The following is a 27,092-nucleotide window of genomic DNA, read 5'->3' on the forward strand; positions in this document are numbered from 1 at the left end:
GTCATCAAACCCAGTTAGCATTTGAGTGCAGAGATGCACAGTATAGATGCACAGGTAGGACAGGAAGGCAAGGCTTTCCCTTCCACAGATGTGGCATGCTTGATCACTTCAGCATAACTCCACGATAGTGTCATGGCAGCATTGTTTGCCCTTGTGCTGAACAGGAATATTTCCTATACAAAATAAAAGGGCATAGGCCCCCAATCCTGACTCCTTCTCCCTTGTCATCTACCCAAGTTGCTGTCTGGCAAATGTTTCTGCTGTAGCAACATTCCACCATATAAGTGCCTACTAGGCAACTCCCCCACCTCAACTCCAAAAGTAGTCCTCCTGCCCGCTAGATGCTGAAATTAGAGGGTCAACTTTTTCAAAACCAGCTGCATATTTTGAATACTCTTTTGTCCCTCAAGTGACCTCAGGCTGAGTTTTTCTGGAGTAGTAAGCATTCCCAATTCTAGCTGAAGTCAACAGGAGATGTAGATATTTAGCACCTTGGAAGAGTCAGATCCTAGTAGGCACTAGTCAAAGAGAAACCAGTACCTCTAATGCTAAGAGCAGGCAGGTATTTTTGCCCCAAATATTCCAGCTTTCCCTCCTCCATCTCTTAGAAAAGCTAGAGTCCTAAAGGAAGTAGTAGCATTCAGTGTTTGATTTTAGCTAATCCCTCCCCCAAGAACAGCACAAGTTGTTTGTGGCTTTTTGAGAATTAAGGTGGGTTCAGCAAAGGCAACAGACACTGAAAACACACAGATGCGCTCCATTTCTAGATTTATTGTAACAGAGGACAGGCTGCATAAAGGCCTAAACAATTACACAACAGCAGAGGGCTCTCCATAACGGGTGAAGGTCAGAGTCTGGAGACAGAAGCTTCAAACCACAGCACAAAAAACAGCAATCCCCAACCACATGACAGACTAGCACCAACAGCTATTATTGCACAATCAGGGGCTTTGGGTGGGCAGCTTCAGGAGTTCCAGGGCAGAAGGAAAAGGCCATGCCATATGCATGAAGTCTGCAATTAAAGTGCAATCAATTTCTCCTAACCTGAGAAACAGGAAATCAGTCTTTACCTCATGAGCTGTTACTGCTTTTCTCCAGATCATGGTGGCAGTTGAGGGCAGACAGGCTAGTAGATCTTCAGGGAAGTTTGCTAGCAACAGGAATTTCAGAATCCAAAACTGCCTGCGATTAAAATGCTGTGTAAGAGGCAAAAAAAGGAAAAGGTGGCAGCAAAAGTCCCTTTGACTTGAGGGAAGGAGAAGAGAATACTTATGAAGAGGCAGCAGCATCAGGCACATGCTTATCACTTTGCCTTCTGCAGTGAAGATCTCCATCCTGCCCCTGCTCCCCCTCAATGGAAACAGTTCCCAGTCATAAGGAACTGCTGGGCCTTAAAGCTCTCTCCTTTCAAACAGGTCCAGTTACTTGTTTAGTGGGTGAGAATTTTAGACAGGCAGCTGTGGCTCAAATCCACAGGCACAGGCAGTCACAAGATCAAAACAGTTTCTGGGATGTCTGGACACACAGCTGACACTGCTGTCTTTACCTGTGTAATGAGGGACGATAGAACCAGAACTCAATTATAAAAAATTGCACATACTGTAATGTTTCACTGAAAAGGGATCTTCAAGTTACAGTATCTTGACAGAGAAAGGAGAGGGGCTCAACCATTAACACTCAGCTTCAGATAAACACTAGGAAGACAGAGTTCAACAGTATTAGTTGTCATGTCTCAGGATTAAACAAGCAAGTCTGGCTTCAAATTTGAGCGAGAGAGAGAGATCACGAGGGTTCTACATTCATTGATCAAAGATTTCTCTAGTGACCAGCCCTTTTCAGAGCAGAACCTCAATTTCAGGGACATTTGCGGAAAGTGGTAGGAAGGGCAGCAATGAAGCAAACAAGAATGGAGAAGCGGTACCATCAGATTTAGACACCAGAATGTCCTGAGGAGCTGATCAGAAAAACCCCCACAAAACTACAACTGTATAGACTTGTGTCAGCACAAAGAGCAGAGTTGGGGAGGAAGGGGCCTGACTCCTGCTCTAGCTCGTTTTAAGCGAGTAACTGTTTTAAAAAACACTCTCAGGTGAGGGAGTGAGCACTCAGTGCTTGTGCTACTCAAACACTAATGATGTAAATGTTTGAAGAAATCCTGCCAGGATGCTGACTTCAAGTCTGAAAAACTTCCACGTAGGGTCAGGAGGCAATTCACAATAGGATGCTTTTGAAGGGAAGAGAGGAAGCCAGCCTGAGGAGTGCAAGTGGCTTTGGTTACCCGTGGCAAAGCCTCTAGCCACTGCCTTGTCTACAAGATACATTCAATGACTGAGTTAAGTGCTGTGGTTGAAAGCCATCTGCTTGCCCCCCCTAAACGCCCTTCACTTTCTCCATCCTCTGGAATCAGAGGCCAGGGACTGCTGAGGGGCAGGCCAGCTGCTCTGCTGCATTTACTTGGTGACTTGGTAGATAGCATGAGCCAAGTAACCCACATTGCCCGATGTGACCCCTGCCACGGAGATGCGGCCGTCTTTAGTCATGTAGATGGAGAACTCCTTAGTCAGTCGCTCTACCTGAAACACAAGCAATACATACAAGTTTACATCCAGGGCCAACCTGGCAGCATGGGGCGCTCCAGTCCCATCTAGTTTGCCTAAAATGCAAGTGTAAACCCTAGAGACTCAGACCAGAGCACAGCCTGCTTATGTGGCTCTTGACAGCTCACCAAAACTTGTTGAGAGAGGCCCTCCAGAGAAATAATTGCCCACTCCTGCTCTAGCTGAACTTTAATACCATACGTTAAGAGTATTACTGATCATTGCACCTTATGGTTATATTCCTTTGGATTCTTTGTTCAAGCAATGTGGGGAGAGGGAAAGGGAGCAGGAATGCTCGTGTCACAGGAGACAAACAAAAACCAAAAGGTTAAGAATACTGATTGGGTGGGTGGAGAGGAAAAAAAAGGGGAAACAGACATGAGAGTAACTAGCAACTTCCTTGTTAAGAGGAGCAGGCTCAATATAAAATTTTTGTTGTTCAAACCTGGAAGGACCAAACTTGCTAAAAAGCAAATCACTGAAGATGAAGTGACTGCACAGAATTTTAGAGATGTTAAATTGCTCAAGCATTAACTAAGCTGCCAAGTAGGTTAGAAAAGTAGGCTGTTTCCTCACCATCCACAACCAGGGCAAAAACATTTTCTTCAATTCTCTGTCACCACCATTTCCTCAGCTTCCCTAACAACACAAGCACTTGTCATCCCCTCCTCCACTAGCATGTGGGCCATAAGCCCAGCCTGATGTCACCTACAACAGACATTAGCCTCCTTCCAGCTGTTTCCCTTATCCACCCCCCCACCCCCCAGTTAAAAGTAAATTCATCCTGATCAGACAGGAACTGCACTCACCTGCTCGGGTTTCAGCCCTGTGAAGCAGAACATGCCAATCTGGTCAGTGATGTGCTGCCAGTTGTAGGAGGAGCCCTCTTTCTTGAGGTTGGACACCAGCTGGGTGCGCATGCCAATGATCCGGTCAGCCATCCCCTTCACCTCTCCCAGCCTGCAGGGACAGCACATGTATGAACACAGGATGCAGACTAGGACAGGGTAAAAGCAGCATCCTAATGACTCCAAGGCTTCCCTCTCCTCACTGCACATCCAGTCAAGAGGCAGCTTGTCTGCCTGGAGTGCACTGCTGCTTTAACCTGGCCATATACTCTTTCACTGTGCAATGGGCAAGAGATCACTAAAGTGAAAGAGGCAGAACAAAACTGAAGGTCTTAGTTGAGTCAGTGCTGGCTACAATCTGCTCTTCTTCCTTGGTAATGGAAGACAACTGCTTTTTACTAGCCCAGAGAACAGCAACTCTCAGCCAGCATTCTGCTCCATAGCAGCACTGTTAGGTATGCAAACATGTACACGATTCACAAGATAAACCCAGAGATTTCATGTAGGAATCCATTCAAATGGAAAAACATTCTGACCTGCTGCAGTCTTCCCAAGATCTTTGCTACAGGCACACTGTTCTATTATTTTTCCAGCCTAAGGTTGAGAACCACCGCCCTAAAAAGTTCTGTGACAGACTCCTGCTCAGTGGGGACCAAGCTGAGACCCAAGATCTCTCAAGGCAGAGGGTTGGGACAACATATCACACAAAAAAACAGAGTTATCGCAAAGGAGCCTAAGTTTCTGACACAGTCCATGATAAAGTTTGGTTCAATAGATGTAACTAGGAATGAGGGACGGAAATAAAAAAAACCTGGCAAAATAACTAGCTGACACAATACACAGAAGCAATCTATCCAAGCCTCATCTGCTGGGGCTTAGGTCTATATACATGTATTTCAGGCACACAAACATCAGGCTAGATATGTGCCTGCCAGAAGGAGAGAGGGTAGCACAGCATCAACCAGCAGAACAAAACTTTCCCTTTGTTCTGCAAAATTGACTGCCTACAGGGACACTGAATTCTACCAAGCTATCACAAGGGCTGGGAAAGGGGGATGGAGTTATATCAGAAAACAGGAGTGAGGGTGGGAGGGCTATCACCCTTGGTCTTTCTTGGGGCAGTTGAAAGTTCAGATGCATGCTCCCACTTCCCCAGCCGAGATGTACTTGGGTGGGGAGAAGGGAAGGCCATGACACCAGCCAGACCCTTGGGTGCCCAAAGCTGTAGGGACAGAAAACAGATCTCTTGAAAAGTGAAAGCTAAGTCACCATCACAGCTGTTTCGTGGTTTCTTAAAAATGGAAGGGAACAGCACATGCCAGCCTGCATTTCTACAGGGATGATGCCACAGGTGCAGGTGTGTAATTACCATGAAATTCTGAATAAGCTACTATTTGATACAGTTCCCTTGAGAGACAAGCAATAAAACACATTAGCCAAAGGAAGGTGCAAGATAAACTACATTTAAATAGGGAAGCTCTAGAAGTGCACATTACACACCCACAGCAGCCAAGAGGCTTGCAGGTAAATAGATGTGAAGTGGCTCTGCTCTTCATTCATTCACTTTGCAGCTTCTTGCCAGGGCTCCACAGCCCCATAAGACAGAAAATCCAAGCACGGAAACCTTTTCAGCGGTGCATTTGAGCTGGGGCTCCCAAGAGTGGCAGTCAGCCCCAAGGGAAACAGAGAAGCATCTCTCCTGGAGCCAAGTCACCAAGCTGGCTCAGTGGGACAAATGGGCCCTGCTTAGGAGCTCCTCTCCCAAGAGGAAGCCTCTTGAAGCATCTCCTTTCTTGAGGGAGGCAGTTGAAGGATAGGCCATGGGCCAGAGGACCCTCCAGTGCAGTTTTATTCTGCTGTGTTCCCTCCCTGCGATAAAGACATTCCCATGTCGATTTATTTAATACTTTGGTCTGCATTGTTTCTACTCAGCCTCTTCCCCACCATGAGCAGATAAGGAAGAAGCTGGTGTCTGGTGGAGGAGACTTGTTTTACCATTCTTGCCGCAGGTCAGGGCTGTTCAGGATGGTGGAGGCAATCCGGGCTCCATTGATGGGTGGGTTCGAGTACATGGGACGGATCAGGATCTTCAGCTGGGACTCCACCCTCTTGGCTTCCTCTGCATCACTGCAGATGACGGTGAAAGCACCCACACGTTCCCCTAGAACACAGGTCAGGCCAGGCCAGGCGAGGTCAGATCATATCCTTCTACTATAGGGGTGGGCAATTATTTCAGGTGGAGGGCCGCTTACCCAGTTTCAGCAAGCTGTTGAGGGCCACATGGGTAGCCCCACCCCTTGACAGGTGCCCCACCCCCTGGTCACCATCTTGGGACCAATGTCCCAATGTCTCAGGGCCAGCACCAGTGGGGCTCAGACCAGGGCGCAGGCTGGCAGGGGTCTGTGGAGCTGGGCTGGGCTGCACTAGCAGGGAGAGGAGGGAGCTGGCCTGGCTCCATAGAGCCCCTGCCAGCCAGGACCCTGTACTGCTGCTGCTCTGCTCTGGGCCCTGGGACACCAGTGTGCCCCGTGCACCTGCTTACTCCCAGTGGCCCCCCCAGCCCAGGCTGGGACCAGTGTGCAGTCCCAACCCCCTGCTCCCCAGCAGGGACAGAGCTGGTGCTGAGCACAGGGAAAAGTGGCCCCTCCCCTGTCTGGAGCTCCCTGCTGCAACTGCTCACAGCCCACATAGGACTGTCCTGAGCAGGTACAGGCAGCCCCACGTGGGCTGCGAGCAGCTGCAGCACAGGGCGCTGGCTGGGGGGGTGGGGTGGAGGCCACTTTTCCCATGCTCAGCTCCAGCTTGTAACCCAGCCCCGCAGCCAGCCTGGGCCCTGTGCTGGCTCCGGGCTCGCCTGCTGGAGCTGCTCTGTGGCAGGAGCAGCTGCAGCCCCCCCCCCACTGCTTGCCACACCAGGCAGTGTTTGCCATCGCCACCTCTGTGCTGCCCAGTGCACAAGCTCTGGGCGGGCAGCAGTAAACAATGCCCGGCGCGACAAGTGCAGGGGCCACAGCTGCTGCTGCCATGCACAGCCCCAATGGACGAGCCTAGAGCCGGCAAGGTGCCCAGGCTGGCTGTGGGGGTGAGTTACAAACTGGTGCTGAGCACTGGAGGAGCGGCCCCTCCCCCGCCCCATGGCTGGCGCCCCATGCTGCAGCCGCTCAAATGGGGCTGCCTGTCTCTGCTCAGGACAGCCCCGCGTGGGCTGTGAGCAGCTGCAGCAGGGAGCACTGACCACGGGGCGAGGGAAAGGCTACTTTTCCCCAGGCTCCTTCCCTGCCTGGGGTCCTCCCCTGCTCTCCCTGCCTTACCTGAGTTTCCAGCTTGGTACAGGCACAAGGTCCCTGCTGGGGCTTCTGGCTGGGGGGTGGGGCTGGGGCCTGTTGTGGGAGCCCACTGGGCTTCCCCTGGGTCCTACTGCCCCTGGTTCGTCATTTTTTACATGAACCAAAGACAGATACATCTTTTCTAAATTATTTAGGGGGCCTGTGGGCCGTATTTTGCCCACCCCTGTTCTACCACAACAGCTGCTGCATGTTACAGGACTGCTGTGTTTTGATTAGACCTGCCCCATGACAGCATAGACCTCATTCATGGAGCAAAACATGCTCAGGGATACAGACCATCCATTTGTTCACAGCTACAGCAGCATGCACTTTCATGTCTCCTCCTAGAGGCTGAGTGAGGACAAAGACCAGATGGGATGAGGGATGCCTCTAGGGTGGTCTTGAAAAAGCAATGACTTTTGATCACTACAGCATGAATGGCTTTCCCCATCAGCAGCCTGGAAATTAAAGTTCTCAGAGAGCGTCATGGATCCTACAAGCCAACTCTCCTTGCTTACCATATAGGCCCATGTTCTTGGCATAGGACTGGGACAGCACAATGTTAATGCCTTGCTCAATGAAGTGACGCACAGCCCAGGCGTCCCTGTTGATGTCCCCACTGGCGAAGCCCTGGTATGCCATGTCGAAGAACACAAAGAGATTCCTTTTCTGCAAGTGAAAGCAAAGGTTTAGCAATTCACCCAGGTTCCTTCTCACAACTGAACCCCCATTTCACCAGTGATGAGAGATGACAGAACAAGGAGCAACAGTCTCAGGTTGCAGCAAGGGAGGTTTAGGGCAGATATTAGGAAGAACTCTCTCACTCAGGAGGGTGGTGAAGCACTGGAATGGGTTACCTAGAGAGGTGGTAGAATCTCCATCCTTGGGAGATTTCAAGGCCTTGCGCAACAAAGCCCTGGCTGGAATGATCTTGCTGGGGATGGTCCTGCTTTGAGCAAGGGTTTGGACTAGATGACCTCCTGAGGTCCCTTCCAACCCTAATTTTTTATGATTCTATGAAGAGTAACACCAACACAGAAGTCAGACATTGACACATGAATCAACTCTAACTCAGCTCACCTTTACCACAGAGGCCAGCTCTTTCCATTGCTCTGGTCTTGGGTCCACACCCGTGGGGTTGTGAGCACAGGCATGAAAGAGGATGATGCTCTTCTCAGGAATTTTCTAAGGAAGATGTTAGAGAGTAATGTGAGAGAGCTGTAAAAGCTACCTTTTCCTTCTTCAGTAGTAGATGCAGGCTGCTGTACAAGACACAAGTGAGAGGCCCTGGGGCAAGCAGTGATTTAGAAGACAAAGTAATGCCAAAAAGAAGGAGCTGACCAAGGCAGCAGCAAGGAAATTTGCCCTCAGGAGTGTGAAGAGTCTTGCAAGTCTCAAACCAAAGTTCTGAGAACTCTCACACTCCAGTTATAGGGGGAAAGAGGTCTGAGTCAGGCTCAGCCTAAAGGTTATACAAGGATGCTCAAGAACCCACAGATGCTACTAGAGGTGCATCTATATCTATATATCAGATAATCGGCTCGATGGGGCCAATAATTTGGCCGACAAGAGCCCATGCTGCATGCAGCCGCAGTGCAGCAGAGCACACGGTATGGAGAGCTGCCTCCAGCTGCTAAGTCCGAAGGGGGAAGGATGGGGCATGGGGGCGCAGATCAATGCCCACTGTGGCGAGCAGGGTGGGGCAAGGGCAGGCACTGCCCAGGCAGGGTTGGGGGTGGGGAAGCACACGTGGAACAGAGGTGTGGCTCATGGGGGGAAGGGGGCAGCTCTCACTGCTGCTTGCACCACGGGAGGGCAGTGGGGGTGTCAGGGGGAGTGTAACCCCGGATCTAAGCAGTGCGGGGCAGGCTGCAGCTGCAGGATGGAACTGGCCCGTGCAGCTCTTTTCGCTGGAGGCTGGGCTTGGACTGGGCTCCAGAGGCGCTGGGAGGAGGCTGCAGTCACCCAAAATTTTGCAGCAGCTCTGCTCCCAGCCCCTTGCTGCTGCCCGGCACAGCCGCTGCTCAACACCCCGCTTCCACGCAACCACCAGGAAAAGCCCTGGCTGTGCCGGGTAGCAGCATGGGGCTGTGGTGAAACTTGGGGTGGTTGCAGCCTCCTCCTAGTGCTGCTGGAGCCTACTCTGAGCCTAGCCTCCAGTGAAGAGCCCCGCACAGTGCTGGCTCCACCGTGCAGCTGCAGCCCGCCCTGCACCACGCAGGTTCCCCCCACCCTCCCAGGATGCAAGCAGCGGCAGGAGCCTCCCCCCCACCACAAGCCAAGCCTCCATCCCATGCCCTTCCTCCCCCCACCCCAGCTGGGCAGCACTTGCCCCTTCCCTCACCCCCCGCGCGCGCCGGGGGGGGGGGGGGGGGGGGGGGGGGCATTGATCTGCCCCCATGACCCTTCCCTCTCCCCTCCCCTTCCACCACAACACACTTACCAGCTGATGGCAGCTGTATTGGATATCGGATCAGTATTGGCCCCCAAAACCTCTATTGGTGTACCCCTAGATGCTACCTTTGTTCACCACCCTGATTCCAAATCCAACTCACAGAAATATCATCCAAGGCTCCAGAGAAGTCAAAGCCGCAGGTCTTGGGATCATAGTAGCGATAGGCCTGCAGCTGCAAGCCTGCATCTCTGAAAATGGGGGTGTGGTTGCCCCAGGATGGTTTAGGCAGGTACATGTCACGGCTAGACTTGAAGAATCGTTGCTATGGCAGAGAAAGAAAATGTGTTGAAGTGGGAGATTCAGGGTCCCAGGGCCCTGAATGTGCTGCAACCAGATATGTCCCCTCTCATCACCTCCTAGGAACTCACCAGGAAATTGGCTCCAATTCTCAGAGACCCAGTCCCAGAAATACTCTGCACAGTGACATACTGCAAAGAAAGAAAGGTACAAACATGTAAGACACTGACCTGCCACACATGGCATCAACCAGGTTGAACAGATACTGACATCTTAAGTGCTTCGTGGGCAAAGAGCAGAGAAGTATCTAGTTCATGTGTTTTAACCCATCACTAGGAATCCAGGTGTTCTGATTCCAATGGAAAAACATAGATTTTCTCCTTTAAAGGACAACAGCATGGGAAGCTGCAGGTTTCCCTTGCAGGCTGGCAGCCTTCCAACCTGCAAGGAGTTGTTTGGGGTTGGGGGAGAGCAACTGGAAGCAGAAGGTGCATGCACACATGTGGCTGGCATACAGCCAAGCAGTGTGGTTGGAGCAGCCCTGGGAGCTGGATACAGAAAGTCTGGGGCAGGGGAGGAGGGCAGGAAGGTCAGGGCTTAGGGACTGTCCAGGGGCCTGAGGAGGGGGGCACCTCGGTAGGGGGCCTGAGGAAAGGCTAGTGCCTGCTGGTGCTGGGGGAAGGTGTCCAGGCACCAGGGCTGTGGCAAGTCAGGGGGTTCCAAGGCAGCACTTGGTGCTGCTGGCAAGCCCAGCACTGTGCTGTTGGCAGCAGGGCCCTCCTAGAGGTGCCTGCCCCTCCAGCAGGGGAAGGGGGTGTAGGATCCTTCAGGGTTCATAGATGCTAGGGTCAGAAGGGACCTCAAAAGATCATCAAGTCCGACCCCCTGCATAGGCAGGAAAGAGTGCTGGGTTCAGATGACCCCAGCTAGATGCCTATCTAACCTCCTCTTGAAGACCCCCAGGGTAGGGGAGAGCACCACCTCCCTTGGGAGCCCATTCCAGACCTTGGCCACTCGAACTGTGAAGAAGTTCCTCCTAATGTCGTCTAAATCTGCTCTCTGCTAGCTTGTGGCCATTATTTCTTGTAACCCCCGGGGGCGCCTTGGTGAGTAAAGCCTCACCAATTCCCTTCTGTGCCCCCATGATGAACTTATAGGCAGCCACAAGGTCGCCTCTCAACCTTCTCTTGCGGAGGCTGAAGAGGTCCAGGTGTCCCAGTCTCTCCTCATAGGGCTTGGCTTGCAAGCCCTTAACCATACGAGTGGCCCTTCTTTGGACCCTCTCCAGGTTATCCACATCCCTCTCGAAGTGTGGCGCCCAAAACTGCACGCAGTACTCCAACTGTGGTCTGATCAGCACCCGATAGAGGGGAAGTATCACCTCCTTGGATCTGTTTGTCATGCATCTGCTGATGCACGATAAAGTGCCATTAGCTTTTCTGATGGCTTCGTCATACTGCCGACTCATGTTCATCTTGGAGTCCACTAGGACTCCAAGATCCCTTTCCGCTTCCGTTCCACCAAGCAGGTCATTCTCTAGGCAGTAGGTATGCTAGACATTTTTCCTCCCTAGGTGCAGCACTTTGCATTTCTCCTTGTTGAATTGCATTCAGTTGTTTTCTGCCCATATGTCCAACCTGTCCAGGTCTGCTTGTAGCTGTTCCCTGCCCTCCGGCGTGTCCACTTCTCCCCACAGTTTTGTGTTATCCACAAACTTGGACAGAGTACACTTCACTCCCTCGTCCAAGTCGCTGATGAAGATATTGAAGAGTATCGGTCCAAGGACCGAGCCCTGCGGGACCCCACTGCCCATACCCTTCCAGGTCAATACCGACCCATCCACTACGACTCTCTGGGTGCGACCCTCTAGCCAATTCACCACCCACCGGACTGTCATAGATTTCATAGATATTTAGGCTGGAAGGGACCTCGGAAGATCATCGAGTCCAGCCCCCTGCCCTAAGGGCAGGAAGTCAGCTGGGGTCATAGGATCCCAGCAAGATAAGCATCCAGTTTGCTCTTGAAGGTGTTCAATGCAGGCGCTTGAACCACCTCCGGTGGCAGGCTGTTCCAGACCTTGGGGGCTCGGACAGTAAAGAAATTCTTCCTTACGTCCAACCTGAAACGGTCTTCTAGTAGTTTATGACCATTCGACCTAGTCGTCATCCCTAGGGGTGCTCTGGTGAACAAATGTTCCCCCAGATACTGGTGGTCACCCCTGATAAACTTATAGGTGGCCATCAGATCACCCCTGAGCCTGCGCTTTTCCAGGCTAAAGAGCCCCAGGGCTCTCAGCCCGTCATCGTAGGGTCTGCTTCCCTGACCTTTGATCATGCGCATGGCTCTTCTCTGGACTCTCTCAAGCTTCTCCACATCCTTTTTGAATTGTGGAGCCCAAAACTGGACGCAGTACTCCAGCTGCGGCCTCACTAAGGCCGAGTACAAGGGGAGAATGACATCCCGGGATTTGCTTGAGAAGCATCTATGGATGCAAGCCAGCGTTTTGGTCGCTTTACTAGCCGCAGCATCGCACTGCAGGCTCATGTTCATCTTGTGGTCAATGGTGACCCCCAAGTCTCTTTCTTCCATAGTGCTAGACAACATAGCACTGCCGAGCCTATAAGGATGCTGAGGGTTTTTCTTCCCAAGGTGGAGAACCTTGCATTTATCAGCGTTGAACACCATCAGATTCTCATCTGCCCACTTGCTGAGCCTGTCCAGGTCAGCCTGGATCACCTGCCTGTCTTCAAGTGTGGATGCTTTTCCCCAAAGTTTGGTGTCATCAGTGAACTTGGCCAGTCCGCTTCTGACTCCAGTGTCCACATCATTAATGAAGATGTTGAACAGTATGGGTCCAAGGTCAGAGCCTTGGGGGACCCCACTGGTCACAGGACACCATGATGAGTGACTTCCATCAATTACTACCCTCTGGGTCTGACCATGGAGCCAATTTTCCAGCCAGTCGATCGTGGAGGACCCAAGGCAACGATTGGCCAGTTTCTCCAAGAGGTGATCATGGGATACCAGATAGAAGGCTTTTTTGAAGTCAAGATATATGACATCAAACTCTTCTCCCTTGTCCAGGTGATAGGTCACCTGGTCGTAGAACGAAATGAGATTGGTCAAGCAAGACCTACCTGCAACAAACCCGTGCTGGCTATCCCTTAAGATGTTGGCGTCAGCCAGTCCATTAAGGATGGCCTCTTTAATAAACTTTTTTAAGATCTTCCCCGGGATAGAAGTCAGGCTAATGGATCTATAGTTAGCCGGATCCACTTTCCTCCCTTTCTTGAAGATAGGCACCACATTGGCCTTCTTCCAGTCTTCAGGCACTACACCAGAGCGCCAAGAGTTTTCAAAGATCCGCGCTAGAGGCTGGGCTATGACGCTCGCCAGCTCCTTGAGTACCCTGGGGTGAAGATTGTCAGGGCTGGCTGACTTGAAGGTATCCAGCTTCTCAAGATGTTCCTTCACGAAGTCAACATTAATGGAGGGCAGGGGATCACCCTCACCTGGACTTCCCTGTCCTGTAGCGGGCATGGGCGTCTCATGGGACTGATGAAAGACCGACGCAAAGTACCCATTTAATAGGTTGGCTTTTTCCTGGGCGTCAGTTGTCAGTTGCCCCATCTTGTTCAGCAGGGGTCCAATGTTGCCCCTGTTTTTCCTCCGGCTCCCCACATATCTGAAAAAGGACTTTTTATTGTCCTTGATGCTCAAAGCTAGTTGGAGTTCAGTTGCAGCTTTGGCTTTCCTGGTATGCTCCCTACAGGACTGGACCAGTGCAGAATAATCCTCCTTGGAGGTGACTCCCATCCTCCATCCTTTGTAGGCCTTTATTTTTAGCCTCAGGAGGTCTGCTAGGTCCCTGGAGAGCCAGGGGGGCTGCTGTGCCCTCTTGCTGCCTTTCCTCCGAGATGGAATAGACTTAGTTTGTGCATTGAGGATTGCTCCCTTGAGGAGCAACCACTCTTCTTGAACTCCCCTCTCCCTGGGGTCATGGTCCCTTAGGGCCTCACTGACAAGCCTCTTGAGCTTGTCAAAGTCGGCTTTCCTGAAGTCAAGGACTTCCGTGTTGCTAACTGACTTGACAGCTTTTCAGCGGATGGTGAAGGCGATCAGCTCGTGGTCACTGTCACCCAGCTTCCCATCGATCACTAGGTCACCGACTAGGTCATCCCCAGTAGCCAGTACCAGGTCGAGCAGCGCTTTGCCTCTGTGTAGTCATCCAAGTCACAGCCTCTTAACTTGTTCACCAGTATGGTGTGGGATACCAATATCGAAGGCCTTCATGAGGTCAAAGTATACGACATCCACCCCTACTCCTGCGTCCAGGCGTTTTGTCACCTGGTCATAAAAAGAGACTAGATTAGTCAGGCATGATCTACCTGCTACGAACCCGTGCTGGTTTCCCCTCAGCATATTTTGTCCTGCCGGGCTCTCGCGAACGTGAGCCTTGATAATTTTTTTGAAGACTTTGCCTAGGATGGAGGTGAGACTGACTGGCCTATAGTTGCCTGGGTCCTCCTTCCTCCCCTTCTTGAAAATGGGGACCACACTGGCCCTTTTCCAGTCCTCTGGGACCTGGCCCGTGCACCACGAGTGTTCAAATATTACCACCAGTGGCTGTGCAATGACGTCAGCCAGTGCCTTCAGTACCCTTGGTTAGCAGGGCGCTGTGTGGCTGGGCCAGCAGTACCCAGGGCTGTTACCTGTGCTCTCAGCGGCAGAGGCAGGGTGGTGGGGAGACCCTGCCCAGGGGGCCATGGTCAGGCCTCCTAGTGCAGCACACGAGCCCCAGCTTGGAGCAACACAGGGGCCCCAGCCTGGAGCAGGGGGTGCCACAGGCATCCCCTTCTTCCTCCAGCCCACACCAGGGCCAGACTTGCTCCACTGCTGCCTGCATGCACCAGAACCACTGCAGCCACCACGCTGTGGTCCGGGTGGGATGGAGACCATCTGGAGCCCCCCTCACCGTTCTCCTGCTGCCTGTGGCACACGGCAGCATGAGGTGCACTGCATACCCCTCATGCTGAAGGTCCCTGCATATCACCATCCTGTGAGACCATGCGGGGGCAGCTGGGGGCCCCCCCCAGCAGGAGGCTCCGAGTTAGTAGTGAGGGGCACCAGCAGTGCTGGAAGGTGTGGGGGTTATAGGTTGGGAGTGAGGGGCACTGGCAAGGTTGGGGGACTGCGGGGGAAGACAGTGTGGGTCAGGAATGAGAGGCACTGGCGGGGGTAAGGGCTGCAGGTCAAGAGTGAGGGGTACTGGTAGGGATAGGGGGCTGTAGGTCAGGAGAGAGGGGTACCAGCATGGCTGGGGGAAGTGGGGTAGGAGGGAGAACTGTGGATGGGGAGTGAGGGGCAATGGCAGGGGCAGAGCACTGGCATATCAGGGCTGCTCAGTGGCACAAAGCAGTTCAGGAGACAGCCACAGCTGGACCCATGTCCTGGAGACTGAAGTGGGCAGGGGGAACTCTGATGCTCCCTTATAAAAATCAGAAAATCAAACGCCAAAATATATAGGTACTTAGAATTTATTTTAGTAGAATGATTGAGGCACTGGTAGGCTTCCAAATTGCTTTAACATTGTAAATATATCAATAAAACGCTGTGTTCAACTGATACTAATATATAGACGCGTTTCTTTTTAATTGTGGAAAAATGCAATTTGGGGTTTTTTTAAAATCAAAGAATTTAGGAATTGTTTTTGTTTTGTGTTGTCGTTTTTTTTTAAATCCGAGAAAACCTGCTCATCACTACCCATGCAAGACAAAATGCTAGTGCACAAAGCACATGTAGTTGAGACCATAGATCGTGTAGTCAGTGGTTGGCAATCTTTACGAATGATGGGCCAGAGCCCATGAAGTGACTGCTGCTGTAGACTAATGGCCTGCTGTTGCCCCACCACTCCTGTGCCCCTCACCAGTTTCCACTTAGATTCCCATGGCCAACAGTCATGCCAAGGGGCAAAACCAGCAGTGAGGGTCGGGTGCCCAGGGCTGGGTTGTCAGTAGAGGCTCTGCATGAGGGGTGGAGCACAGCACAGGAATATACCAGGGCAAACAGCACAGAACAGACAGAAGGAACTTGTCCGTGCCCCCTCAGCAGCCCCACACCACAGACCAATCACCTTAGCTGCTGTAGGCTGGATCCAGAGGCTGGCCTGAAGACTATAGACTGCTAACTCCTGTTTTTGTCCATTTTAAATTCTCACTTCCAATACAGCTTTAGGATAAAGAGAATTAGCTGTACAAGAACATATGACTACGTTTGACCAAATACTATATCTAACGGCCTGGGAAACCAGAACTGCTGACTTCAAAATCCAGCCTGGACAATGGAACGCTAGCTTTTTGTGATTCTGGATACTGCAGGGGAGCTCAACCGCTGCCATCACAGGGACCAGAACTCAGCCACTGCTAACCTAGAGCGGGACTTGATAAGCCAGGCAGCTCCTCCCCACTTTGCCACTGGCTTGTGCATGAGTCACTTTCATCTCGCTATGCCTCTGTTCCTTGCTCTGAAGATGGGGAAGGACTACATTAAACTCCTTTGAGACCTACTGATGAGATGCCACAGATGTAATTCCCTTTGCTGTTTAAAAATTCTGAGAAATACATGTCACGTGAATATTGAATTGTTTACCAACAAGCACCACAATGACAGGGACAGCATGTTAGAATGAACAATTGTACAATGCGGGCTGCTCTAACATTTTCCATGTAGCTCCTTACCCGGCCATTCTTGATAACCTCACTGGTTTCACCCAGTGCCAGCTCTGCTGATGCTTTATTGAACTCTGCCAACCCTGCAATCGGCAAGTATTCTTTGTCCATCTTCTTAGCAGCGATCTGGGCCTCTGCCTACGGAGAGGAACACATCTTCAATATCACTATTGTACAGGGCCCTAAGGCACTTCCAAAACCTGGGGTCAGGCGAAAGAAAAGAAAGTTTCCTTTGCTTTCTGCTCTTTGAGATGGTATGATAACTCAGTTAAACAGGAAGTACCCCCCCAGAGGTCAGGGCTCCAACCAAAGTCAAAAACACCAATAAATGTTTCTGCTGACAGCTTTCTCCTGGAGGAAGGGCAAGGTTTACAACTAGCCTGATACACAGCATTGAGACTTTAACTCTAGCATTGCTTTAGTGGAGCAACTAGTGACCTAGCAAATGCTATGAGCCAGATACCAGAAGCAACATGCTCAATGCCTACTAGCTGCAAGTGCCCACAAGTAGCTACCTGTTCCTTCTGTTGGCTGCAACCAAACCATTCTGCAGAAAGGGAGGACTTCTCATTTACAAAAGAGCAAAGTTTCTGTATGTGCAAATATGGCCCAAGCCCCTCAGTGCTGTAGTAATAAGCCTATCATGCCAGCTCAGATGTAAGCCTCTACTACGCTGGAAAAATTACAAGAGTAGTTGCATCATTCTAGAAAATGGCTGGAGCTATAGTACAAAAGAGGATCTCGTAAGTTGTAATTTAGATCTCCAAAATCTTAACCAAGTTAACTAGTGATAAAATTGGTTTAAACTGCCATGGCCTTGTCTACACTGAGCTGCCAACTGCCATGAAAACTGGTGCAGACCAGAGAAGGATTCCTTAGGAGACAAGGCTGTAGGTGAGAAAATCCAAACTACTCACGCAACTCAGCTCAGATTGTGGTAGCAGGACCAGTGGCTGCTGGCCACACATTCCTCTCTATACATTTACCCTGCCTACTTCAGCCAGCCAAGAAATACCAGCAACATGTCCAGAGCCTATTAATAGTTATCAGAGTATTTGGGAGGAGAAATATATCCTTAGTCCCAAAACATGGGAATAGATCTTGCCATGGCCTAAATGCCTAGAGAAAACTGTCCTCTCTTAAAAAGGTCACATAAAAGGACAGGCCACAGTTAAGAGCTAGGGCCTAGCTGATCCAGACCTAGCTGGGAAGTGACTCTCCAAGAAAAAGCTGACCACACAGCTAGAGAGCGCCAGGACCCTGCTGCAGGACCTAGAAGCAAGGGGTTAAAAAGGAACCTCTGGAGCTGAAGCCCAGGACAGACAAAAGAACTGTTTTGTTGAATGTGCCCTGAAAACCAAAATTGCCATGAAAGACTTGAGTATAAAGAAGAATCATTGTAGAGCTGGAAAAACAGGCAGAGTGACCTGACACAGGCAGCTGGCCAGAGACTGATTTCAGCAAGTAACAGAAGTACAGAGCTGTAAGCCTCCAGGTAAATAATCCCACCTTCACCATAATCCCTCAAGGACAGCACCTCTGCACTTCACACTGGATTAGAAAGAATCCAGTAAGGGAGACTCAGCAGAATTTCCCAGACTAGCCCCCAGCTACCACATATGCGTGTATTTCAGTCTCTGCACCCAAAAGATATCCTTGCTCTGCAGCAGGCTTACCTTGCGGACGCAGTTCAAGACGTAGGGCTTCCCATTATCATCCCGGTAGGCCCCAACACCCAGGTTCATCTTCTTAGCATTGGTGTCACGCTTGAAAGCTTCTGTCACTCCCAAAATAGGATCAGGGGGTCCCATCTCCACATGAGACCACCAGGAGCTGCAATGAAGACCAAAAGGAAGCCTAGTTATGAACAGAGCTCTGTATTCACATCTATTAAAAGGCTGTTTGTTACAGCCTGGGTTACTGGCTCACCTAAAACAGGATCACTTTGGAGCCACAAGATCCCAGGCCAAAACTTTTTTTTCTGTAAACAAAATCCATAATTTCCCTCCCAGGAAGGTATAGTTCAGGAACAGTGCTTGTTTCTCAGTTTTGCCAGTTTCAAATAATTGGGATGTCTCCCACTGCTCACACAATCTGTCTCCCAGCTCTGTTGTAGAGGATTGGAGAAAGGTACTATAGTGAAAGTACAGTGCCAACTCTGTCCAACCACCAGACACGGTATAAGCTGGATGGAATTTTCTAAGGGAGTCTGAAATTCAGTGACTTGAGTCACTGAACATCCCAGCCTAGACTGCTGGTGTTGATGATGTTAGTTTTGAATGCAAACTGATCCAGTATCTCAAGGCAGTGTATTGATCCAAAACCAGCATAAATTCCAATATAGCAGCTCCAAGCCTTGTTTGGGACAGAGCCAGGCTCTCAACCATACCTGAAAAAGAGTTGGTATGAACATGGACCTACCCCATATCGATTTATCATTACAAACTAATAAACAAGTGCAGGATTGTCGCATAAGCTAGGCATCTCAAAGTTTGACAACTTCAGTCTGACATTAAAAGCCAAGTAGCTGTATTTCTGTCCACCAAGGTACATATCCTTCCTCCCTCACAAAGCGGTTTATAGGGACTAAAACAGGTAAGAGCACTGTTAATGGGAAGAACCATCTTAAACAATTTATGCTCCATTAGATGCTCAGATCACCAGTCTCCTGGATCCACATTTAGACTCCATCAATTAACAAACACTAAAAACTCGCTGGAGTCAGTGGGAACTCTGGCTGCTATGCAGCAGCGAGACCCTGAGAGAGAAGCCACAGCTTTATGTTGTGCTAAATTCATCTTTAATCATACTAGTCTTAGGCTGCAAGCTCCTTAGCACAAGGACCATTCCTATTTCGCTGCACAGGATACCTAGTACACAAGGTCCCAAATTCTGACAATAACTGTACCCTGGCAGCTCTCAGGCTCCCCCCGACCAGACAAGCCTCCCCTCCCCACCTCCCAACATACCAGAGGGTTTGCAACCCCAAATGCTATAATTTCTCTTGGAGTTTTGTTTGTTTAAAATCTGCTGCTCTAACACAAGCTTTTGAAGCTAGAATACAAACCCTCTTCATAAGCAGAGACCACGGAAGTATGAAAAGTCTTCAGCTCAGGGTAATCAAAGCCCAAAGTCACTTTCAGGTCAGTGTGCTGTGAAAGATCTGTATTTCACAGCACAGAGTCACTTTGAGGTCTGTGTTTCACTGCAGGGAACAGTTTTCTATAGCACTTGCTTCCAGGTGTGTTACACTGGCCTTCACAGTCTTCGTTGATGCATCACTGGTAGATACTTGACCAATCTGCATGCGGCCATGGAAAGCAAGTCAGCTTGCTGACACAATCCCCGTCTACCAGGGAGTTAGGATTTGAGGTGGGTGGTCTGATCCTGCTCTCTCCACTCCAGTAAGGAGGTCAGGTGTGTTTCAAGGGGAAGTCAAGAGGCAGAAGCAGCTCCAGGGCCATCCTTTCTAGCCACCTGCTCTTGTCCCATCTGCAGCACTGTCACTCCAAGGAGTGAGAGGTCCTCCTAATTAATGTCAAGGATGCAACAAGTCAGACATAAAAAGAAGCCTTGTTATTTCTGTTTGACCCTATCTTACACCCAAGCAGGACTCAGTTTCTACAGTAGGTGGCATAAGAGAAGACCTGGAGCTTTTAACATGTCCCCTTGATTTGATGAGACCTTGCACGTGCATGCCCTGTTTTCTCTTTTGTTGTCCCCAGGAATCTGTTGATGTTTTTATGGCGCTGGCCGCCAAAACCCAGTGGCGGCCCCGAAACATTTTAAGACAACTACGGAAGAACTCATCTGGACCTGACCACAGGACATTGTGACATGACAGCTGCCCACCCAGTGGCGGCCCTAAGACTCTGGAGGTAATCCGCGCAACTGAGGACATCAGATAGTCCCCTTGCTTTGATAAGCAGCTAGATCTTTAATGAGAGTCCTCATCATGAACAATGGGAGTACTAAATATAGCTCCAAGACAAAGGACAGCAGTCCTACATAGCATATGGATATGCTGACAGTACACATGATTGTGCCTTAACATGAATGTGTATATTTACCCCCATGTGGGATCTGGGGAGTAGCAGGATTTTGAAGGTGAGGGCTAAGAAAATTTTCTGCCATGCAATGCTCATCTCCTGTGCACCTTTGAGCTGAAAAGAGAAAAGCAGATCTATACTGTTCTCCTTGTTAAAGTAATAGAACAAAGGGTTGTCAAACGCTGATAAGTCAGGCAGAAGGCAGGACACAAAGGCACCTTGTAGACTAATTAAGAGAAGTTTCAGCAAAGCTTATGCCTAAGTCAGTTTATACAGAGCTTTACCGAAGGAGATAAGTTCTTTGGGCCAGGAAAGCCACCTCACCTAGATAAGACAGCTTTCTTGGCCATACATAAACTGATATCCTGAGAAAGGGGCCTGGACTGGACTCTTCAAAAAAAGGAGGCGGGGGGCAAGTGCCCTATAAAGCACATACAATGACTAATCAGTGCTTTGCAGTTAAGCATTTGACTTTTATAATGCTGTGACAGACAAGTGACAGTACGGGCAGCCAGGTGTAAAGGGCAGCACTGAGATCTATTAGTGCAGTGGTTCTCAAGGTTCTTTGGGTAGATGTGATCTCTCTTATTAGACCAACTGAGTAGTTTGGAAAAAGTTCTTTGCAAGCTTTTGGGCGCAATCATCCTTCCTCAGGCATAGGGAGTCTGCTGTTCTGAGACTTCAGTGATTGAAAGAAGTTAGGAGTGTGACAGGATGTCAGTGAGAACATAAATAGGTGGAAATTAGGAAAACAAAAAGGTAGAGAAGGGAAGGGAGGGGGGAAAAAGCCAAAGGTAAGTAAGGGAAACTACTGTAGTAGTTTTCCAAGGTAGAAGAGGCTGCCTATAAAAAAGTAAATAGCTGGACATTAGTAAGACAAAGGGTAGAAAAGGAGGGGAAGGGAGGAAGAGGGGGAAAGAAGAGGCAGAGCACCCTCCACAACCTCTCTGAATTTGGCAGGACTCCTGGTTGAGAACCACTGTTGTGATGCCTCTGCTTACTTCAGTGCTTCTCAACCAGGGTCCTACCCCATGCTCTTGCCCATACTAGTTTTCTCTGTAGAGGTCCACCACTATATCAGTCCATATTAGATCAGCACCGATAAAGGCAAAATTGACGTTATTGGCAATTGGCTTTTTTTGGTCAGTGTAGCCATGCACATGGCCAGGAATGCAGCCAAGCAGCTTGGAGAGCAGCATCTGGCTGGGAAGTCTGGGGGGGAGAGGCATTGGTGGGGGCACATCGAGGCACCCACAGTGAGGTAGGGAGTGGGGCTGGGGCAGGGTGGGTGGGGAAGGGGTGGCTTCCCACCACTTGGTACCCTGCTGGTGGAGGCATGGGGGGCATTTGCCCCGAATTAGAGCTGCCCACTGTGGGCTCGGGGCCAGAGGATGCGCTAGCCTCTTTCCGGTGAGGGCTGGGCCAGGGTTGTGCTTGTGGCGGGCAGCATCAATGCTGGGAGAGGGGGACTATGGGATGGGCTTTAACCACCCCAAAATTCCCTCACAAGCCACCCGTGGCTCTGCCCCACCCTGCCCCCTCCCTCCCTCCCTCACTACGGGGGTCCTTGATCTGCACCTCCCACAAGCTTACCTGCCGGACGCTGCTCTCCATGCTGCCGATATGACTGGTTAATAATTGGCAGTGCAAAGGGGTATGTCTGGAGTGTATGTTCTTGCCACAGTCCTTGCAGAAACAGAGGGCTGCAAGACAATCCCCCCTGTCCGGCACAGGTTTTCAGGAGAAGCATGTGGAGTCAGACCAGCAAAGAATATGGCCCAGCCACAGATGCTGTCCATGGGGCAGTTCAGCTTGACCATGGTATAGCAGAAAGCCCCCTTTTCCTCTTGCCTGCATTTGCTCTCCCCTCTTTAAATAAGTTTTTCTTCTTCTACCTTTTCTTCCTTCCTCTTTCTTTCACTTTAAGATAAGGAATTGTGTTTTAAAATTTGTATGTGTGCATTTTGTATCTCCCTGTGTATTTTGGTATTTTTATCTATTTGTGTGCCATGGCATTTGTAGCTTATATTTTATACTCCTCACCTTTCAACTATAAATGTGTTTAGTAACAATGTTAACAAGGGCAGGAGTCAAACTGCCCCTTCCCTGTGTCAGGCTGGCCCCTGAAAGAGAGAGTGAATCAGCGATTGAATGTGTAACACAGTAGCAGCAGGCAGCAATTAACACCTAAGGAAACTGCAGATCAACCAAGGGAAGAAATCAATAGAAGACAATGTAGCAACTGGGACATCTGGATAAGCATCAACTGGATGCTTATCTTGCTGGGATCCTATGACCCCAGCTGACTTCCTGCCCTTTGGGCAGGGGGCTGGACTCGATGATCTTCCGAGGTCCCTTCCGGCCCTAATGTCTATGAAATCTATGAAATCTCTAAACCTCACTGATCAAGGGCTAGAAGCCCTGGCCTGAGTTAATCAATGCCGGGGACCAACTTTTGGGCTGAATATCTCCAGATAGATCGCTCCCAGAGCCCTATTCAAAATTCATCAATGGACTCCCAAACCTGCACATACATGTGGACGACGGGGCTGACAGATGCCATCCAGTAGCCACCGAGGGGGGAAGTCCTACGAGGGTCAACGACCCCTGGATTGGGCAAACCTGAAAACTGGGGAGTCACCAAAGTCTGCCAAGGACAGATAAAAAGCAGTGAAAAGTGACCCTTAGGGGCACCCTCTTGATCTCCAACTTGACCAGCACCCGACCTGTCCAGCCAGAAGGACCAGCCCGTGACCCCCTTCTGGAAGATAACACCATGCTGAAAGAAGCCTTGACGGCAGACTCCAGCTCTTGTAGGATAGGTATACCTGACTCTTGTAGCTTGCTACTGTGTCTGTGCATGTGTGTGAGGGGACCAGCCCCAAGGTTTATGATTTAACTTCATTACAGTGCTTCAATCCGCCTAATAAACCAGAATTTTAAGGATCCCGAGTTGGACATTTGTAGCCAACAATGGAGGCACTCATGTCACAGTACCCTTGGAAAGGGTTCATGTAACTTTGGTTGAGAACCACCGTGTTATCGGCCTTGTCACCCATGTGTCCAAGAGGTGACTTACTGTGTTCTCCAGTATGGCTGGACAATGAGACCATCAAAGTGGGGCCCCAACTGTAGTTGGGCCCTCTTAAACTAGTCCAGGCCATTATTTGAATTACAGTAGTGTCAAAAGTGACCCCCAAATAAAGAGCATCTTTACCTACTACTGGCAAGAGCATCATGAAAGGAGGTCATTGAGGATGCAAGGCTTGACAAACTGAAAAAGTCTGCTCTGGATTTGAGGACTGGGGAGGCAATGAATATTTTAAAGTACAGGATCAGCCTCAGGAAGAGACAGAGTTAATCATGCAATATGAATATTCAGCCTTCTTGAGCATCGCCTGGAAGGGTGTTTAACCAGAAGCCAGAATCTGCAACAGACAATTTAAACAAAAAGAGAACACTACCTTGGATACCTTCAGAGGCAAATAACTGGTACAAGGCAAGAAGGAGTCCACGTACCTGCACATTGAGGTACATTTCCATTTTCCCCTTTAACTATAACCAGAAGTCAAAGATTGAGCTATACAGGATGGTGTACCCTATATGCACATGGATGATGCACAAGCTCACCCACAAGCTTTCTTTTTTGTTACCTAGATAGAGCTCCAGATGTTTGCAATTACTTTTGAGATTCTTTCTACAATGCTTTTCACTTAAAACTAAGCACTATAAGCTGCTTAAAAGTCCCAATCCTACAAATACTTAAGCAGGCTGACAAGCTGAAGGGTGCTCCTCAAGCAGTTAAGCATCTGGGGGAATCAACATAAAGTTAAGCCTTAGCACACCTCAGCATTAAGTACTTTTGTTCCAAGCTCCTGCTTACATTGGCTTAACACAGCCACCTGAAGGTTAGATTTAGGGCTGATGAGTTTCATGTTCGCAGCCAAATGGCTTGGGGTGAAGTCTGAAGAAACTCTTTTCTCTTGTTCCTGGTGCATTGCATTTGGCAGGGGAGGGAGAGGATTCAGCCAGAGAAAAAAAAAAGGGGGGTTCTTCCCACCCTGCTTGCAGGAGTTTAAACTTTGCCTGTCTCAGAAAGAACACATGCTTTGTTTCCTAGGGGAAGGCTGAAAGTAAGAGTGAAGGGTGTAACTTTCACTACTGGTTTCAGTGCACCGCATGAGCACTTGCCTACACAAATATGAACAGCCACACATGTACAAATCCCACATACAGAGACTATTTGAACAGATGACCCAAAATGGAAGTCAAGGCCTGAGACACAAGCATGTTCCTGCCTGGGTGTGCACTTGCTTCACCTCTTAACATGTGACCTAGGCACCCTATCCCACCCAATTAAAATTAAGATGACATCTGTCTCAAATTAAATGTTTTGAACCAAACATCACCCCAGCATCCTCTGAGCTCTGGCTGCACATCAGTAGTAGTGTATGCTTGTGGTTACAGTAGTGCTTTGGGATCCACTAAGACAGGCTTGTCCAACATACAGCCCCCCAAGCCATTTTCTGTGGCCCGAGGTCCCTCGCTAGGGACAGGCAGGTGGAGGAAGGGAAGGGAGCTGCTCACCCCCACTGGGTCGGGCTCACGTGACCTCCCATGTCACGTGAGCCAGGTCCTGCCGCTGCCCCAAGGGCTGCGCCTGACGGGACAAGCTGAGGACAGCACCCGCTTTTAGTTGTCTCCAGCTTGGACCCTTGCTCCCAGCATCCTGCTCGCCCCCCAGGACCCGCCAGGCAGGGACGGGGCACAGCACCTGGGACAGGCAGTCGGCAGGGCAGCCCGGGCGGCGGGGGGGCGCCTTGGCAGGCGAGGTCCTGGTGTGACCTCTGCGGGGTGAGGCGGTAGAAGCTGGTGTCCGCTGGGCCCCACGCTCTGGGCTCGCAGCGCTGAGGCCACCGGGGCTGCGTGCACAGGCGGCCGGGCACCATGGTGAGCAGGGCCACGTGGGTTGGCGAGTGAGGGGCTGTGGTGCAGCAGCCACCTTGCTCCAGCCCCCCTCAGGCAGCGCCGACTCATGGGGTTGTGCTGCTAAGGGGTGGCCGGGGGGGGGGGGGGGGGGGGGAGGGGAATTGTCGCTCCCTGAGGCTGAGCTGGGCGCCGCTCTCCTACTGCGGTGGCTGCCTGTGTCCTCCCAGGGGCCATTTGCCTTCACCGCGGGGAAGTGCGGAGGAGTGGAGTGGCCCGTGTTCCCCCGAGGCCTTCCCCCGCCAGGAGCCGCTCTGGGCAGACCAGGCCTGAGATCCTGCCAGGCTGGGAACTGGCTTCGCTCCTGCAGTTCTGCCGTCCCACGCATTGGCTGGGCCCCAGCTGTGCCTGCCCAAGCACTGCCAAGACTTCGGGCAGCGGTGTTGCTAGTGTGGGCAAGGTCTGGGGAAGCAGTGCCATAGGCGGCCCCTTGGCCTGCGTGAGAGCACCGGCTACATTGGTTTGGTCACATATTTTAACACGGCTGTCAAATATCTTCTGGGGCTGCCTTCAAATGGTGGTTATAGTAGACAGAAGGGGGGCCCCAGCTGTTGGAATGGCTGGTCCAGGACATCATTTGTTGTAGTTTGTCACTAGCTGAGCACAGGTGGGGGTTTATGCCAGCCTTGCTTTATTTCAGGCTTGTCCAACATATGGCCCGGGGGGTACTAAAATACGAATATGGCTCACCAGCCCATTGGGTGATAAAAAGTTCATGATCCAGCCCCATATTCAAAAAGGTTGGACACCCCTTCACTAAGATGAAAGCTAACTAGCAATCACCAGAAGTCAAAGCTGACACTCTCTTCAAACACTAGTTTCTTTCATGTGAATTTTCCAGGCCAGAACTACCTCTGGTACGCCACCTGGCTCACGCAGACAGTTGGGAGAGAAACACTGCTCCCGGGGCCAGCAGCAGCACCTAACCCAGGGTTCAGGAGCAGAGCTCAATATAAACTCCCCTCCCATCTCAGAGGCCCTCACGCTTTTAACATTCAGGCTCCAGATGCCCCTTGGGTAGGGGTGGGCAAAATGAAGCCCGCAGGCCGGATGCAGCTTGCCAGGCCATTCTATCCAACCCACAGGACCCCTACAAATGTAGAAAATTAATATTTATCTGCCCCTGGCTGCCTGTCATGCAGCCCTGTATAGCTTGCCAAAACTCAGTAAGCGGCCCTCCACCTGAAATAACTGCCTGCCCCTGGGCAAGGCCAGCTCTGAGCTCCTACTTTTTTTGGCTACAGGAAATCCCCAGATGAGTGGTGCCGGACCCTAGCACCCCTGGCCACTGCCCAGGCCTAACTCCACCTGCCTGCCCGGACATGGTGGGGGGGGGTGCAGCCCTGACCCCATGTGCCGGCAGTGGCCCAGGGGAGGGCAAGGGCCACGCAGGGGCCGCTGCTCCCTGCGCAGGATCCGACCCTGGGCAGCCCCGGCCCGGGAAGGGCTGTGCTTTAGGTGCACGTGGGCGCCTCCGCCGCCCTCTAGGCCGGGCGGTCAAGGGCACGCATGGCCCCTCAGCCCCAGGAGCCAATCGGACCGATCGGACGCGCTCCCTGCCCAACCAATCCGGGGCTCTCCCGCGACCCGACCCCAGCACCCGCGCCATGTACGGGCGCCGCGGAGAGACAAGCTTCCTCAGCGGGACTGCCGCTACCCTGCCAAGTACCCCCAGCACAAGGCAGCCCCAGGTCGGGCCCGCGCCCCCCGCTCCCCCGGCCGCGGGACCCACCTGGCTCTGGCGACGGCAGGGCCGAGGCAGGCGCGGCGCGAGGTCGCGGTGCCCAGGAGCCGGGAAGGTTGCAGCAGGGCCATGGCGCGCGGATCTGGGACACGCAGGCGCACACGAGGCTGCAGCGCACACTG

At 51.1% G+C, this 27,092-nt stretch overlaps 1 protein-coding gene across 1 annotated transcript; it reads right to left on the minus strand.

Annotated features, from left to right (window-relative positions):
• Nucleotides 1-751: 751 nt before the first annotated feature.
• GOT2 (glutamic-oxaloacetic transaminase 2) lies at nucleotides 752-27,092 on the minus strand. Its single transcript, XM_006271711.4, has 10 exons — nucleotides 26,959-27,092; nucleotides 17,868-18,024; nucleotides 16,201-16,329; nucleotides 9,595-9,654; nucleotides 9,327-9,488; nucleotides 7,852-7,956; nucleotides 7,290-7,440; nucleotides 5,441-5,606; nucleotides 3,407-3,557; nucleotides 752-2,573 (listed from the first exon to the last, which is right to left on the minus strand). The coding sequence occupies exons 1-10, from the start codon at nucleotides 27,039-27,041 to the stop codon at nucleotides 2,451-2,453; spliced, it is 1,287 nt and encodes a 428-aa protein (XP_006271773.2). The 5' UTR covers nucleotides 27,042-27,092; the 3' UTR covers nucleotides 752-2,450.

This window comes from Alligator mississippiensis, chromosome 10, assembly GCF_030867095.1.
Source record: "Alligator mississippiensis isolate rAllMis1 chromosome 10, rAllMis1, whole genome shotgun sequence".
Lineage (NCBI taxonomy): Eukaryota > Metazoa > Chordata > Crocodylia > Alligatoridae > Alligator > Alligator mississippiensis.